The 18,694-nt window shown below is 35.4% G+C and overlaps 1 protein-coding gene across 1 annotated transcript in view; it reads right to left on the bottom strand.

The window, feature by feature from the left end:
* Window positions 1–18,694, bottom strand: part of EML5 (EMAP like 5) — a 110,727-nt gene that overhangs the window by 7,911 nt on the left and 84,122 nt on the right. The window contains exons 30-39 of the mRNA XM_055715104.1: window positions 14,238–14,316; window positions 13,027–13,156; window positions 12,201–12,299; window positions 10,120–10,140; window positions 7,232–7,405; window positions 5,617–5,825; window positions 4,450–4,607; window positions 1,996–2,110; window positions 1,367–1,555; window positions 988–1,160 (exon numbers count right to left, since the gene is read on the bottom strand). Coding sequence (XP_055571079.1) covers window positions 988–1,160; window positions 1,367–1,555; window positions 1,996–2,110; window positions 4,450–4,607; window positions 5,617–5,825; window positions 7,232–7,405; window positions 10,120–10,140; window positions 12,201–12,299; window positions 13,027–13,156; window positions 14,238–14,316 — 1,347 coding nt within the window. The remainder of the gene's footprint in view (window positions 1–987; window positions 1,161–1,366; window positions 1,556–1,995; window positions 2,111–4,449; window positions 4,608–5,616; window positions 5,826–7,231; window positions 7,406–10,119; window positions 10,141–12,200; window positions 12,300–13,026; window positions 13,157–14,237; window positions 14,317–18,694) is intronic.

The raw sequence follows: 18,694 nt of genomic DNA, 5'->3' as shown, positions 1-18,694 counted from the left end.
ACATCTCTGGAATAACTGTTCATTATCTGATCTCATTACCATCTCAATGGTCTAAGGACTTTGTGACAAGCCCCTTATAACTGACTCTAACACTTACAAGGCCACAAACTAGAAAAATGAAATGCTGTAAATGCAGAAAAGCCAGACCTTCTAGATTAAACGTACCGAATAAAAAGATGTAAAATCAAATCTTTCATCTGCCCAATGTATCTTTGCAGAGTGATTTCTTTCCTCCAGCTTTCCTTCCTAGTCTTGAAACTCAGTAGCTTCCTGAGCTGAACAAATTCCTCACAGTCCCTTTTATGTTACTAGGGAAGTTTCTTTATTTCTGTTATCTCCAAGACATACCTTGGGACGGCTTTCTGATTCCAGCAACCCCATAACTCCTAGCAGGGCTCTCCTGCCTTCCTGCATCAAGATCTGTGTTTGCTCACATTTCTCCCACTCTCCCACCTGGCTCACCAGAAGCTTCCCTCAGCTGCTCCCGACCAATTTCTCTCACAAAAGGAACCGTCTTGTCCTCCACTCAGGAACTAGAAGCAAAATTTTATGTCTGCCAACTCCCTTCTAACAAAACACAATGGAGAACAAACTGACAGGCATTTCCATTGTCCCTCACAATCCAGCCTTCACCCTGCTCCTTTTCACACCTTCTCATCTACTCCCTGATTAGGATGGTCTCTTCCTATTGTCTATTGACTTCCCCATTCACCCTTCACTTTAACTAATCCTTGGCGATACCATCTGACACTCCCCCGATGGTACTACCTCTTTTTTGACTGATTGCTATCTCTTATCTTCATGTACCTCCCCCTTCCTTTTTATTCCTAGTATCAGAGTAATCACACAAACTCTGCAACTCACTCATTGATTCCAGCTCTCTGAAACACCATTGCAATGCTCCTCAGAACATAAAATTGTATTTTCAAAAATCAAAATAATACGATTTATAGAATGCTAATAGACAAAGGCATTATATTTTCTAACCTGATATCTTGAATCGCTGATCTTCTGTCCCTTTTTTTCCCCCAAATTTTTAGAGAAGTCACAAGCAAGATAATAAACTCTCCGTTTCTCATGCCAATAGCTACCATATCGCCTTCTGGGCTATAACAAACAGTACGAGCTGCATGTCCTAAGCTGACTTTGTTCAGCATCTTCTGTGAAGAAATGAAAACCCAGAAGAGTAAATGTTTCTATTTGTTCATATTTCACAAGTACCTTATGCTAACAGTTTGCCACTATCAGATGAATTATCCTCATAATACATTAAAAAACAAGTTTCAAGTCCTCAGTACCACCACAAGTCTACGATTTTTATTTATTTTTCTGTTTTCCTGAACCACAACTATTCTCCAACACCTACCTTTTCAGCAATATCCCAGAGTCTTACTGTGCCATCTTCTGCAGCAGAAAGGAAAAAATCTCTGGAAGGATGTGTTGCTAGACCCCAAATTGGTCCATCCATATGACCATTAATTAGAATGTTACATGCAGCATTCTTCTCTCCAACTTCAATTATTTCAGCGTTTCTTGTCCCAACAAGAATTTTCCCCTTGAACAACAGTGAAAGAATTATCTCTGATATAATATATTAACTACTTGTGATGAACAGTAATAAAGATACAACCAAAACCTATCGTTCTGCCAAGATGTTTGCCGAAATCAAGTAATCAAAGGTAATTTATTTTTAAACTCCTTTATGATTTATTAAAGTACAAAGTTATTGCTTGTAAGTCAGATATTTGAAGTGTAAAAAGAAAAAAGGAATCCTTAGTCTTTAATCAAAATATATAAAGAATATTATCCTAAGTAAGACTAAGGTCTCCCAAAGCTGAATTTTTTTCCTGCTGTAAAATCACTTGCAGACACCTTCTAGCTCAACCTTTAATTTCAAATACTAATTATAAGAGAAAGCAATATCATATATTTAATGTTATAGATCAATCCACAAATTATAAAAACTTTATTTTAAAGACATGAGGCTTTCTTTACCTTGCCTCTACAAACAGAGCGAACACAGTCCGTCATTTGTCCTGTCTCTAGTCTAAAGGCACGACATCGTTTCAGCTCTTGATCCCATAGCTTAACTGCTCCTCCTTCCTTTGAACTATGAAGAAATCAGGAACAACCCGTAAGTATAATGGCTCGCACAAAAAAAGGACAATTAATGTATGAAAGAACTATATTATGTAATGTATTGTAAATGAGAAATTTTATATGTGTTAAATTATTAAAGATTACATTTGTTTTTACCAAACAGGTGATGTTAATACGCTGAGCCTCCTAGCTAAGCAAGAAATACTCATTCAAAGTCCTCATTCTGCTTTACAGAACAAGGTGAAAGATAGTCACTGCTAAGCTTAGTCTGAATTAGTACTCTTAGGGAATTTGTCTAGTCAAAGGAACAGCTGAGTCTGTGAACAAACTGCCATCTTATTATTAAGACAGGCAGACACTATCAAAATATAGTTGAGAGAAACAGGAAATATGTATTTTGCTACTGTGAAATAAACGACAACAGATTTTCACTTTTGTGAAAATTTCACTATCTTCATCACTGTGAAATAAATTACAAAGATATAGGAGAAAAATCACACAATGCTAATTGCACATGATACCCAACTAATAAATACTAATCATGAAAGCACTAAGCATTTCCCACCCACTTTCAAGAGAACTGGTATTTCAGTAAAGAACACATCAAAATAAAAAAAAGGTTTCTAAAAAGGAGGCAATATTTAAGGAAACAGTTTTAAAATCTGGCATTTCCAGTTGAGCTGGGACATGTTTTCTCTGTCCTCAAAGAGAAAAGAATCTCCCACAACAGAAAAGAAAACCTTATGTTCCACAATATCGAGCTGCCAGTGTTACAACTTTGATTACTGAACAAATGCTGACAAAGAACTCCAGAAAGTTTAATCACAATTACTGCTTTTGTACTATTATTACTAAAATAACTGTAACGAATTACAAATCACTAGTCCTTACAATGCAATATTCTTTGCTTCCCAATAGCACTGTTTTGACATACGATTGGTCACCATGCTCAGCAAAAGGATTTTATTAAAAGAGGCTTGTGAACTGCAATTAAGAATGCCAAGAAAACATGAAGTTTTCCTAAATGTAGAATTTGCTTTGTATACTTTCAATATGCCATTTTCCCACAGGGGATGAATTATTGCTTCTTACTGTTATTCGTTACTATTTCTTTCAGGTCAAATACTAATTAGCTCTGAAGCTAAGTGGCAGCGAGAACATTCTCCAAATAAAACCATGGTGATGTTTTATAAATACTAGAAGAAAATATTTCAGCCATAGGAATAAGTAAGTTTTCAGCTTGTTCTGAGTATCAACCAGGATCTTTGAGGACTATTTAAGGAAAACATAGCAAACAAACTGTGTCCTGCAAAATGTAACACTATCATGACATGAGATGGACTGTATTACAGCTGAAGCATTTTTTTTCCCCTTTAATCATCAGCATGGTACTAAGAAAAGATTCAAATGCTTGAAGAGATATTTTGCTTACAATCCCAAAACCAAAGGATGTTGCTGTACCTTAGATTTGAGAGAAGACAGTTTGCTATCATAACTAAATGATCCTTCCCTTAAAAGAACCTATGCATTATGCTGTTATAATATTTATAATTCATTTATTTAATCACAGTTGCGCAAGTTACTTGGATTAACAACCTCAGTTCAACTTCAGAAAAAGTAGCAACCCACCAGGGACTAGGAAACTTTTAATGCTTAAAGCTGTATTTCAAACTAAATGTTTTTGCCTTCTCTCAAAAATAATACTGTTGTGATACATACCATTGAACCATTTAGTAACATGATAAAGTGATTTCAAGGCTACCTTTGATTATAACAGTTCAGGCCTTTTCAGCTTAACGAGGGAGAACTGTATCATCTGTTTCATAACTGTGTATCTGTACTTGGAGAAACATTACCTGACTGATGTAATGCAGTATAATTGATAATGCAATATAACTAATAATCATTCACATAATAGGCAAGTGTAAAATAAATTATTTTTAAGCAAAATAATGTGAAGTCATCATAAAATGCCTGAAGAAACTTGCATGTGTGCTTTAGAAAGATGACTATTATCTAGAAGTTATAATTATGACGAACTATTTGTACATCATTTAGATTCTCATTCATCCCCCTTGACTTCAGGTACTTAAGCAAGACGCCAGGTCAGGATCCCAGCGACCCCAGGCTTTCTCTTATAATCAATGGAAAAAGGTACTTGAAGCTCATATGGGCTTACCTGCATTTTGGAGGTGGTGGCTACTTTTTTTTCCTACCACCTACTCAGGAATCCGAAAGTGACTACTCTTCTACCTTTGATGTCTCAGCTGCCTAGTGCTAGATGGAATGAATCCAAACCATTTTTAAAGAATACATGTGCATGCAGAAAAAAGGAAAAAGACAACTCACGGCCTTTCTTTGCCTCCTGTAACGATCAAACCATCTCTTAATGTGGTATACATTGTGAAAACAGGTCCATTGTGAGCTTTGGCCACAATTCGTATCAACACATGATCCTTCCAAACACAAACATCTCCACTGATAGTACCTGTAAATGTCAAGTTATTCTGAAAAGGGGAAAAATACACTCATCATCCGATTCTGAGTAAGGCAGGAAGAAAAACATTCATCACCATTTGCATTTAGGCTAGATTGCTTTTATTTGCTCCTGTAGAAAAGCAAACTATGGAACTGGTAATAACCACCTGTAGGGTCAAAACAATGAGCTACTATATTCCTTCTTGAAGTCTGAAACATGCTTTCTTGTAGCTAATAGGCTCTGCACTGCAAGAAGAAATGCAATGACTTCAGTTATAGCGTTATCTATGTTTTCAGCCTATCAGGCATGCAAACTGTGGTAAAAAAGTAGAAACCCAAGAACGGTTTTGGTATTTCACACAAACAGGCAATCTGCACCCCCTTGCTATGTACATTATGCTTGCAGTCACTTTTGTTGTTAGGTGTAGGTACTCACTGGACTACAATAACCACTACTTTACAAAGAAAACAGTTTGACTTAACTAAAAGCTGCCTGTTCTTTACTTCTGCTTCCTGTTATTGAAAGGTCATAAAAATGTAATTACCTCTGAATTTAAGGGCAAATTATTAGGATACATTTAAAACCAACTGGAATTGGTTATTGAGCAAAACTGTTTTAGCAACTTATATGAACACTCCTCAAATTTGGTACTGTGCAGTATTTCAGAGTACCAGTACACATGTAGCAATGCATACAGATTATAACACAATGACCCCCCGGCGGGCATAAAATTAGCCTCATTTCTGCTGTTTGGTTCCTGCAGTAAAGTGAGCTTTGTTTCACCTGGATTAAGCAGCAAGCAGCATATCATCAGTCCAAAGCACCTATGTTCGTTTCTTTCGAAAACATACAAATCCCTAATCTTTTCTGTTCTAAAGAAAGCTGGTATTTGTTCTAACTAGCAAGTATTAGAAACGCTAAACCGAGGTTAATAAAACAACATTAGCAGGTTAGAAAAGTCTCATTGAATGGAATAAAGGCAGAAGAGTGAAAAAATGCTTGCTTGTATGCATTTTAAAATAGTTTAAGGTACGTACCGCTCCAAAAGCTACAGACAGCATTGTTTGCATTCGGGCATCTTCTATGGAGCTCAGCAGCCCTTTTTTACTGAGAAGAGCTCTTCCAGCTAGTGTCCAGAACCTCACATGTTTTACTCCCACAGAAACAAACTGCGTATCTGAATCTGGTCTGAATTCTGCTACAAATATACGCTGGTTATGACCAGCTCGGCTGGCAATTTTGGCACCTGGCAGAAAGAAAATAGATGTTTTTAATTTGCTGAGAAAACCACACATTTATGTTTAAAAAACTATAAAAATTATGGAGAATGATGAGTCACCCAAGACCACACAGGTCGGGAAGAAAAGCACAAACTGCTCCTAAACTAAAACTAAATTAAGATGCAGATTAAAAAAGAAAAAGTAATTTAATAAGACCCAGTAGCAAAGTGTGGCACCTAATGAAGGTGCCATCTACTTAAAATTTTCAATTTCCTTTGGAGTATAAAAGAATTAGGAGCTCAGATCCAAGTAAGTTTCTATCTCCTCTTAAATTCCTATGACTCCTCTGAAAATTCCAAACTCTGGACAAATTACAAGTGACTAACGAATAACTTCTCTGCAAATTTTGTCCAAAGTTAGAAAATTTTGTCCTTTGTGCAGAAAATGCAGAAACTGTTACATATGGCCTCAGATTCAAAGGTAATGGTTTTCCAGTCTCTTCAGAGGTGTTAAAATCAGACATTTTGACCCACATGAAGATTCCTCAGTCTGGATCCTTGTTGAATCTGTATCAATTCTTAAAAAAAGAGCACAGGCACGTTCTGACTGAAATGGCAGTGCATTGCTGCATAGGCACATCCTTCATACTACCCAAGACTGTATAAATACAAATTTATTATGTTTATTTGACATTGTGTCCAGCTCCACATGATCTAGCAGATGAGCTGCGAAGGGTCACTTTTCATTAATTTGATAGCTGATCTTTAAACTTCTGAGAGATACTAGTTGATCAATGGAAATCTCCCAAGAGAGAGGAAATAAACCCCCTGAGACTAGAGAATCAGCTTCATAACCTGGGCGTGGCTTTGCCAGATGGAAAGGAGATGAAGAAAGGAGCTGACTAAATCATTTTAGCCTAAATCCTGACTCAGACCAAAGACAATCTGAAAACATGTGTATCTTCAGACACCAATTATATAGCTGCATAAGGGAGCTGTACCGGCATCGTATTTCTGCCATTTTGGGGGGATAATTTTAGGAGTGCAACAACCTAGTCATGTAATCAGACTTTAGAGAAGAACACAGAATAACAGAAAATTTCTTCTGAGAACAAAAAAGATTTTACAGTTTTACCAAACAGCAAAGAAATTACTTTTGGGGGTGGGGTGGTGGTGGTGTGTGTGAGGGAAGAATGAAGACTACAATTTTCTTTAATTATTCTAGCTGGGAAGCTCCAAAGAAGATAGATTTAACAGTTACTGGAATGGGTAAGTACATTTATTTTACCTCTTCTTGTACAGTGCATAGTGTATAGCATTTATTGTAATAATTTCCAATCTGCTGGTATTTTCACGTTACAATTGCTCTTGACTGAAGCCAACATACCTCTAACAATATAAACACATTTTATGAAAAACAATCACTTTCCTACCTTCCTGCCACTTCCAAATGGTAATAGTATGTTCAGGATCCAGCCCTACAGAGAGCAGCAGTTTGCCAGTGGCACTGAAGCTGACTGAGCAAACACCCTTGGAATGGTAGCACCGGAGTACCGACAGTGTCTGTTTGTTCATTGCATCCCACACATGAATAGAAGGAGCTGTAGCTACACAAATATAAAAATATGTAATTAGTATACAGTTTGAAAAGATCTAATGATTTGCTTATTGAAGCAGTTAATATTTTTTAGTAAGATCAATAAAATTGTTCTGGTCAGGTGGAAAAAAAAAAGAAAGAAAAGAAAGGAGATATTGACTTCCCTTTGGAAACCAATTTACAGCAAACAGGACCATTAGGAAGGACTAAGAAGCTGGCCTCATATACGCTACTGGAGATGAAAACTTTGCCTAACTGGACTTCTGAAGCACAGCAGAAGCTCTGAAAGCAAGCTGTCCTCTCCTGGTTTTCTCCTAGTAGAACTTAGTTCAGCATGCTAACTCAGAAACCTTCATAAATATTAAACAGATCATCAAGAATGCAATTTCGACATGGGGCTTTTGGATAGCTACAGAGAAATTACTTTACAGTGCAAAGCCAAAATCTCCTTTTCTACAAAATGGCCATCTGTCTGAAATGCATCCTCTCTTAGGAGAGCGTCAGTTGAATAATCAGCTTGCTTACTGATGTAGAAAAACTAGGGGATTTAATTTAGTGTGCATTGTTTAGACTGCAAGCTCTTTGCAGTAAGAACTGTCTTTCCATGCTACTAATGTATGTGGACTGTTTCTATTATGATGATGATTAGATTTTTTCCAAATGCAATGCCTTCTCCAAAGATCTTGCAATCTATGTACAGTTTGCAATCTCTGAACAGAATCTAGGGCATATCCAGGACAGCATGAGTCTCACAAACATTTTTACTTCTGATCTCTAGTGATCGAACTGCAGAGTCTGGAGGTTACTGTCCTAGACCCAGATGCACAAAGACTAAATGCTATTTCAGCTCCATGCTTTGTGTTTCTAATCAGCTAAATCTAGTCCCTCAAAGGCACACATATGATGGGTAACAGTAGGCACAGGGACCTAGATAAAATTTTAGTCACATGAAACTAAGTTTTTCAGCACAATTCCACAGCTTTTCCAAAACAGTCTTTAGAACAATCTTCCTAATTTCTTCTTTCCCATTGGAATTTCCTCTCATGGCACCAACATGTTGTTACCATCACCTTTTGAGAGGTACTACAGCACAGTATAGACATGCCATTAAAACAGAAAGGGTAGGGGCTGGCAACAACTGGCATGCCGTCCTTATGCAAAGTTGAGGGAAGGGAGAGCTTTATTATGGCTCTGAACTGGTTTTTCCTCTTCAGCACTCCTCTTGGTAAAGCTCTGTATTGCCCCTTGACCTGTGCACTTGCCCTATAGCCTTGGTCAAAATTTTTCTTTTGGGTGGCAGACAAAATTTCACCTAGATTTCATTCATAAGAACTGACAAAATCTTTCAGAGCAAGACTTGCAGGACAGAGAACGTGGACTCTTGAGTCCTCCTACTTGATGGCGTTCTTCTGAAAGTCTCTGTCCTGACATTGCGTCCTGTGACACTGTGGAGTACTCCAGCTGCTCAATGTCTGCTCTCACAAGAGAGATTTTCTAAGGTGTCATCTCCTGGGAGAAGTTAGATAAAGCTACTATGGGCTGGCAGGACAAAAAATATCTTCAGTACAATGAAGCAAACCTATACCAAGTCATTATGAAACTTGATTTGCCGTTCCAGCCTATCACAAACATTACTGCTTCAACAACCCCTGCCTCACTGTAGACAACAGAAAACTGGAACTAGAAAAGTGAAAGTTGCCAGTAAGAAAGCTGCCAAATAGCCATCGATAAATTTTAAGCAAAACTACGCAACTTTCTAATGAAGGCACGCGGCAGCTCGGATTCCAGATTAATGATTAAAGAAAAGAGTGCTGGTTTCAGGCAGTGACAACAGAGCGCAGTAATATACACAGGCTTAAACTACAGCTGCAGTAGGTGAGAAAAGGTACCTATAGTCTTCCTCCTATCCTTAGAGCAAGCATAAATTGGCATATTTAAAAAATGTCAACACACATTAAAAATGCCATCGTATATTTGTTCTTCTCAGAACAAGCTTTAGATCCACATGAAGATTATTATACTTTCTAGTCACACGTGAACACACATTTATGCATCTCTGAAGATGTGTCACAAGACAATTATGGCTGCATAACAATGAAGTCACTCACACATGATGGTGATGAGTTTTTAAGATTACTGTTGAAAAAACAAGTTAATAAAAAATAGCTCAGTCAAGACTATCAAACTGTCAAAGACCCAAAATGATACAGAAAAAATTAAACTGACATCATAACAAGCATTTTGGATCAGTGGTAATAACTGCATGACAATCATACATAAATGTGAAAAGTGATTGGTTTTTTTCACTCAGTCACCTAGGCCTCCTCAATGGAATTTACTTTAGAAATGCATATTGAAATTATACTCAATTGAGTATCTAAAACAAATGTTAATTGTCAGCCCCAACATGTCTATGCAACCTGCAAGCATACACAGGAATGCTACAGTAGCAGTATGTATTAGAAACTCACTAATCACTGGGCAGCAAGAAGGGGTTATGTTACAACAAAAGTACGTTTTAAGTGTGTCTAACATTTTAATTGTTTCTATATTTACAGTTTGCTGAGCTGTTGTGGTTTATATTCAGTGCTGACAGTAATATGACTGATACAGGGTTTTAATAAACTAAAAATGAATCCACATCACTTATTCCTCTATAAAGCTATAGACTATTACTAGATAGTCTAACTACACCTGAAGATGTTAAAATTTTATTTCCCTTACCTGACATATCTGCTGAGTCTCCTGTAATGGAAAAGCAGCAGAAAAATAATTAGACCAGAAATAAGATAAAGTGCTAAAGAAAATATATGCCACATTTAGTGTAATTTCTTAACACACACCTTGATGTCACCTCTTTGCATTGAAGCAGCATCAATACTGCTTTTGGTGTTAAAGATGAACAATAACTGATAAAAGGCCCTCACATCAGAAATAAAAATTCATAGAATTAATATATTTTGATTTCTGTTTTGAGTTACAACATAAAAATCTAGTTTTGGTGTATGTTAGGTCTCTCTCTGCCAAACTAAATAAAAAACGTATTTTAGACATTACTGATATTTTAACAAATTAAGTGGGGAAAAAAAGTGTTGAATGCTATTCTGCTAAGAAGTAATGTTTGAGTCTGATCTTGACAAGTGGCAAATACACCCAATCTTCTTCTATAGGAGCATTAAGAAGTCAGGACTATTCAGGTACTGGCAAGTATTACTGGGATTCTACATACAGCATTACTGTGTAAAAATATTTGAAATTATGTTTATGTAAATCTTTTGAAGATCTAAATCCTGCTGGTGAAACTACGCTTGTGCCAGTCATATCAGCTGGAAAAGTAGCATCAGTTAAGTATATTCTTTATGGAGTATGTACTCCTTAACATCTGTTCAGAATGTAAAAATAAGTGTTCTTTGAAGATATTTTGCTTCCAGTTAATTTTTCAGATTTAATTCTCTCCTTAAAAGTATGTTTGTAGTCTAATTTTTAAGTGTCATCTGCTCCTGATTTACATGCCTTAATCCATGTTACGAAACAGTTAAAATTGTTCTCCTGCTAGTTGATGCAGAAATGATTAAGGGTCCTGTGTTTCTTCTTGGGTAAGACAAACACTGAAGAAAATCCATGCAAAGAACAAATTTTCACATTATGCTTACACTCTTCCCATATATTCTATCATATGGAAAGGCAAATGGCCAAATAATGAAATGTGCTGAAAAAGCAAATTCCTAGGCAATAAAAGGTCTGTTATTCCCGCAAATGGTCTTTGCAATCAAATGATAGGCAAAAATCTGGTGATTATTTTTTCCATTTAAATAATTTCCATTAATGGTTTCTTTAAACTAATGTGAGACAAGAAACTCACCAAGAAATGAAGCTATTTTAGCTAAAGAGTTGCTACTATCAATGAGTCAATTTTAATGAGACACACACCTAAAAATCCAAAAGACAGAGGGAAGCAGGTAGTAAACTCTGACAAACTGACTGTATTTAGATGAAACATCTAAACCAAACCTACAGGGAAGAAAAAAAAAAAAAAGCTACTCTGGCTAAAACTAAGCTTTTTTTGTGTTATATGCACTAAGGAAAACCATGTGGGTTGTAATCTGCTGAGGAACAACTGAAGGTATGAAAACTGCAGTTGGCTTGTAGGACTACAAAAACTACACTATTTGGCAAAATTTGGAAACAGCAGTATTAGTTAAGCGATGCAGATCCACAGTGGTTTTTTGTTGGTTGGTTTTTTTGGTTGCTTTTTTTTTTTAACATGGTTAGTTCATAGATGCACTTAATATTACTATGAAACATGTATATTTTCCCCCTAAATCTAAATTTATCTGTTGGGAAACACCATTAGGGTTTTGGTTCTGCCTACAATATTACAACTATATATTATCAAAACACCAAGTAGGTATTATAAAACTGCCTGATGAGATAAAACCTACATAAAGTGGCATCTATTTTAAGGACTCTGGGTTTAGTCCATATAGAAATGAAAGATAGCTCAATTAAGCTTCTGATAGTTAAATAAAACCAGACTAATTTCACGGGGCTTAAGATTTCTAAAAAAAAATATTTTGATAACACTTCAAACAAAAGATAAGCTTAATCTTCTTTCACGCCTCAATGTTTTTTGTTCAGCTTTATTAAATTACACTCAAAGAAACATGTAAAGAGGACAGGTAACTGAGTAACACTCATACAAACGGAGATAGCATAATCAAATATTTTTGTGATTAATCATGAACTCACAAGGCCCTAACTGCATGCTCTTAAGTTAATTTCTTTTTACAAAAATACAAACATACCTACTTGGCCAGTTGCCACTATGTTGGTAAACTTGGGGTGCTGATTTACAGTGAGGCACAAAATATCATCATTGTGTTCCTGGTAAAAAGACTGAGAGCCTAAAAAAAATAATAAAAAAGTCCAACTTTTAATTAAAACATTTATACACACATAGACATGGTTATGTTGAAAATTTTATATTTGCTAGAAAACAGCATTAAGATGATGTTCCAGTTTGGAGCTTAAAACCAAGAAACAGAAAGAAATTTCCGATTTTTTTATCTTTATTTTAACACATAGCACTCAGTAACTCCAAACTATTTCCTCAAGCCTTCTCCATCACGTTGCTCAAATATCACAGAAACAAACTGCATTGTGTTACTCTTAAAAGGTCTAAATTATCTAAACTAAATAGGTTATACGGAATGAATGTATTGATACGGATGTCTGAAAAGTAAACCAAATAAAAACACTAACTTGGTTCTAGAAAAAAAAATTAGTAACTACAATGACCCCACGGTTCAGGTGTTATACCTTCTGCGATAATTTTAACAAGCAAATTACAGAAAGCCGATACCAAAATATTCAAATCTTTACTTCCTCCAAATTTAGTCACCAGAAACATTTGAATATATTTAGCTTGCTTATGCAGCTATTACAAATCATCTCAACAGACTGAATTTTTAGCAAACAATTATAATAACGATAATAATGATGATACTACTACTACTACTACTACTAATTTCCCCATTTACTTTTATAGGATTTAAAGCATGCCAGTTACTTCATAAACTGTAACTCCATGTATATGAAGAAACATTGTTCCTCGAGTGGGTTTTTGCCTACCTGTTGCCACATTATACAAGATCCCAATAGACGCAGTATGATATATTACATCAGCACCATCATTCAAATAGTGCACATTGTTTCTGCAGTCCTTGCCTCGGTACCCAAATACCAGCTCCAAAATTAGGTCCTAAAAAAGATATTTACATCTATTAGATACTCAAAACTTTAAAGCAACTATGAACTTTACTGTATCTTCCAGGATTTTATTTTTCAGACATGTCCTTATGTAGTAAAGGAGAAGGAGTTTATGTCTCAAACCAACAGAAACTGAGATCCTGCCTTCCTTGTCAGCTTCCATTGCTGCTTATTCTTGTTGTACAGTAAAGTCATCTTATCATCTCTGTTTGGTGGATGCTGTAGGATATTTATATGTGCATACACACACACACACACTCACACATATATATATACAGAAAGAGTCACTCATGTATGATACACATATATATAAATAAATAAATTTCAGTGAGCTGAGAATACAGCTTTTTTGATGCATAAGATAACAAGAAACAAAGAATGACAAATATTGGTCCACAATTTAGTTCCAGCTGGCAATTAAGAAAGCTGAATTACAGACTACAACTTCTAGCACACAGATGGCAAAAGGCCATTTATTATGCTACACCAAACATTTTGTTTTGTATCACAGAAAATATCTCAGTTGATATGAAGCATTGCAGTTTTCAATGTTAGGTGAAATTTCCAGTTCAGATTAATCAAAAGTGAGTATATTTATTTGCACTGGCTATATAATTAAAAAACAGGTGCCTGAGCTAAAGGCATCAGCAGATTTAAAAAAATTATTTTATTCTTAGAACTGTTAACGATGAATTTTAAACAAAGTGTTAAAATAAATTTAAAAAAAACCTGCAGTAAAAGATGTTTTGTTTTATTAGCTATAATATACCCATTAATAATCCAGTTATATAAACAGGACATAATGCTTTCTACACACTGCATTTAAAAGGTTTTATTGTTACTAAGAATTAAGTTGTGCTACAGTTTGTTTTCAAGAAAAAGTATCAGGCTTTTTGGATTTTAAAACAAAAAATTATCTCCCACTTTTCTGCTGTATATTTACTCATTATTCAATAATCCCATCTTTGATACATTTAAAATGAAACAATCACTTAGTGTGTCCGCAAAGGTGTCAATTTTTGGCAAAAAACAATCCTAAAAGGAGAGGAAGAGGAGGCCGAAGTTTTTCTTACCTCTATAGGTCTCTTTTTTTTCCCAACATTATTTGTCTGAAGTTTCTCTGGCTGTGGCAACGCCCTACTAACTGGTGGTCTGAAATAAAGAACTGTGAATAAGAGAAGGCTGTCCGTCACCCATTCCATACTAACAACAGTACCTTCCAACCTGCTATTGCATATGGAAAACTTACAGCCCTATCCTGCCTAACTGATATTTGCATTCATCTTTAAAAGAAATAACTCTGTCAAAGGAAAAAAACCCAAACATCTTTGTTTAACACACTAGGTTTTCCAACAATTCTTCAACAATCCACGAGGTTAATACAAAGCTTGTTTTACAATGAAATGACCACTGGTAATAATTGTCTTAGCTTTTTCATGGTATATTCTTAAGGTACTTTCATCTTCTCTGTAGCAATTTTTATTGGGTAAACTTTAAAGGCTTACCTGATCAGCCTAAATACTTGAGAGAACTATTCCCACATGCCTCCAGTAGGCCCTAACTTTTCCTATTTTTCTAACAGTTTGTAGAAAGAACTCCAGGTACACCTGCCCATTCAGTGTTACTTCAATCAACAGAAACAAGTTATTGATCAGCGCTTAGTTGGAAGTAAACCATCACCATGCAAATGCACGAATATCAGCCATAACTTATGTTCCACTGTTCTGAATAGCCCAGATTTAATCAAGAAATCTCAACTAGATACATTTGATAAATATCTGTAACATATCTTTCAGATTACATTCAACTGCTCGTATACAAAGGAAGATACAAACAAGTAAATTTCATTTATCAAAATTATGCAATTATTTCTAGTAATTTGCAGGAGCATTGGTTATTGATTCTACACACGCAGCATAAGTGGCCATGAAAAGAAAGCTGCAAGTTTGCCCCTTAAGAAGAATCATTAATTTAAAAATAATTCTACATATAGATTCAATGAAATCCAGCTGATTTAATCCAGTAGGCAGTGTGACAAACAAATTTCACACATAAAGCTCTTTAGTATTCCCTTTTTAGGATGAAGTACTTTTAATTCCATCTGCACTCCTGAATGACTTCAGTGTGTGTCTTTTCTGAGAACAACAGACTATGATTTTTTGTACACTGTGTATTCTGAACTACATTCAAGAAATATTTTTTCAGTCAAATAAAAGACCATTTTCTGAGTTTTATTTCTTCACTTTCCTTGCCTATTTTTAGGACAATTTATAGACTGATGTCATATCACCAGTTGAAAGATTTGTACATACTGTAACGCAAACTATACTACAACTGTAAACTGTGTTCTGAGATACTTCAGTTACTTCCTCTATGCTTAGAAGCTTGTAAAGTACCTATGGAAAAAAAATTACAAAAGAAAAACAGATAATGAAAAATTTCTGTCTAGTAAAGAAGTCTGTCAGAAGCCTGGATCACCCAAACATCAAGTTTATTAAAACTTGTTATTTTGTTAGATAGGGCCAGAGGGAGGTACTTGAAATATTTAACTCAGCATCATAAATCTAGATTTTATGAAATGTGAAATCTTTACTATAGAAAATTCAAATCCAGATCCAAAAAGAAATAGCGTACTTTACATTAGATAGTTAAGACAGTGAGTCTTTTCATAGGGAGTGGATATGGGCCGTATTAAAAAAAAAAAAAGGTATCACAACAAAGTATGAAATAATAATTTAAAGTTAGAATAAAAAATTCAAGGCATGAAGGAAAATAACCAAGGCTCATGTTTCATATTTATTTATAAATAAGTGTAAATTAAAACAGAAAACAATTATTGAGGTAGAACTTCACAAAGAATGGTAGTCTAACACTTGTTTTTTGCCACTCCAAAATTCCTCTTCTTGGAAAACAGACTTCTAAAAACTGGTAGTACAGGCAAAATCTGGGGACATGTGGACATGCACTACATTTCTCCTCACTCAGAGACAAATATCAAAAGACAGCAGCATTTAAATATACACCTTCAGTCCTGCTTGAAATATGTCTGGTGGGAATGTATCCCCAGACTTCATTCTCAAAGGTCCTCAGTTACAGATGTTTTTTTACTCTCAGAGGTCTACCAGTTAGAAGGAATTCACATACACTTCAAGACAGAAAAGCAAGGCATTTTAATTTCTTTTTGAGTAAGAAAAACAGCCTGGACCTAGCTCACAGCCATAGCATCCTGTCCCTTAGCCTGTGAAGGTGAAAAAGTATTCTCCTCACTTTTGGAAAAGAGGAGGAAAAGCAAACCAAGCAGAGTCTGGGCTGCCCTCATCATCTATACTAGCACGTTGCCCAGTATAGGAGGCAAAGAATATATCTGATTTCTGTCAGCATTCCCAACATCCAATTTCATGACCACTCTTGAATCACTACTGTCTCCCAGTGAGTTCTTTCCAGGTCTTATACTTGATGTAAAACTCCTGGCCTCCCCAGCTATTTTCCAGGTCCTTCCTTCTCTTCTGTCCAGTCACCTGACTCCTAGCATCCTCTCATCTAGCCTGTCACATATCACAACAATAATATTCCTACATATGATTAAAATTCTCACTTTTTAGTTTTTTTTTAAAAAATAAACTTTTATTTAGAAGTTTCTAAATTATCAACAGAAAACACTCTCAACAGGTCACAATGTTTGTCATATTAAATATACATGGAGAGAGGTCCATTAAGTTTTGCAGAGAGAAAAAAAAAAATCTTTGACCATATTTGTTCCCCTCCTTCACAGTAGATGAGCAATTTTAGTTATAAATACACTGATCAAGGGGCAACAGGTATCTCCCAGTGCCGCAGAAGCCATCTTATCACTGTGTGCTACTCAAATTGGGTCAAATCCAGTCAAGTAAAACTACTGAAATGCATGAACAAAAACTAAAAGGCACAGGTTCTGTATGGGAAATGGGCTTTCTGAAAGCACTTCAGTGATACAGAGAATAAAAACCTGCCCTTACTCATTCAAGTAAATGAAGAGACAAAGAAAGAGAGAAACCAATACAGCCCAGACCCAAATAAAATTTGTTGTTGTTGCTGGTAGCTGATGTAGCTTCATCAAACATTTGAGGTAAATTTACATTGATACCCTCTTCTTTCATAAACAACTTTTTTTTTCCCCTCCATATGTTTTTTTTTTTAAATGGTCACCCTGACCTCCCAAAATATTAAAAATTACAGGTTTGTTTGAGTTTTAGAGTGATTTGGGGTTTTGTGGAGGTTTGTTTGTTTGTTGGGGTTGGTTGGTTGGTTGGTTTTTTCGGGGTTTTTTTTTGCATATGAATACAAGAATTGCTTAAAACTGAACAAGTTTTAGTGCTTATGATTTCTGAAGTTAAATGGCAAAATAATAACCAGTTCTCTGTCTCTGCAATCAAAAGTCTCTGAAGAATGAACAGGATTGACAAGTTAAATGAGTTGTACATAACCATAATTACACATATCCTGTTATTTTACGCCTAAGAATTATAGTTATTGAAATATATCTAATACCTGATTTCTGTAACAGATTAATGACATTAAGAGCTGCTAACCATTTTTTTTTCCTACCTACAGGTTATTATTTTGAATTATAATTAAAATCCCTTAAATCCTTTCAGACCTCCATAACTGCTGCTCATTTATTAGGTAACTCGGACCACACTTATAAATGCAAGAAGCTCCTTAAAAAATACTTATACAAAAGTAGTTCCTTTAAAACTTACATAATGCTGACTTTAAATCCTTTTAAAATTAAGCAAACACAACATGTACCTTTGTCTTTTTAAACATGGAAATCAGGAACAATGCTGAAGTGCTGAAAACTGGAAGATTGTACACCAGTGATTCTGTTGGTCCTAACCATTAGTTTCCCCAGGAATCAGAGAGGTGGGAAAAAGAGGAACCTATAATAAATATTATCAGTGTTCACAAGCTTTCCACTGTCATGTTACCTCTTCTCTCATCCCATGCAGCAGCTATAAAACCAAACAGCAAGCACAGTAAGGAGTATTGCAGAAATGTGACACTGGTGTACTGTTTGTTGTGCATGCTGCTTCTACTGGCATGTGGTAGAACTCAAAAAGTCCTCTGGAGAAAAAAAAAAATAAATCCAGCCCTCTATGACACGCATATTAAGGATTAAAAAGAAAATCACAATGCTACCTGACTCAGCTGTGAAGCATCAATGTCCAAGATATGACTGCTAGCTTACACATACACCAGCAGAAAAAAAATCCAAACTTTCTTGAATAAAGTAGAAAAAGATAAAACCTTCTTACAGTTCCAGAGAGCTTTTATAGCTGACAGACACATGTAATTTCTGATGCTTTTAAGACAGCACGGAAATCTTTAAGTGTAGCTTCCTTTAGATTACATTGCAGCCAGCAGATGGAAAAAGAACATCAGGATTGTAGATCTAGTAATCTTGCATAAATTTCTCTATTACTGATATACTTTTTCTACTGTTCAAAGTAATGCCACTTGAAAAATAAATTAAAAAAAAATATCTATGAAA

This window comes from Falco cherrug, chromosome 7 (assembly GCF_023634085.1).
Source record: "Falco cherrug isolate bFalChe1 chromosome 7, bFalChe1.pri, whole genome shotgun sequence".
Taxonomy (NCBI): domain Eukaryota; kingdom Metazoa; phylum Chordata; class Aves; order Falconiformes; family Falconidae; genus Falco; species Falco cherrug.
This window is presented reverse-complemented; position numbering and strand designations above follow the sequence as displayed.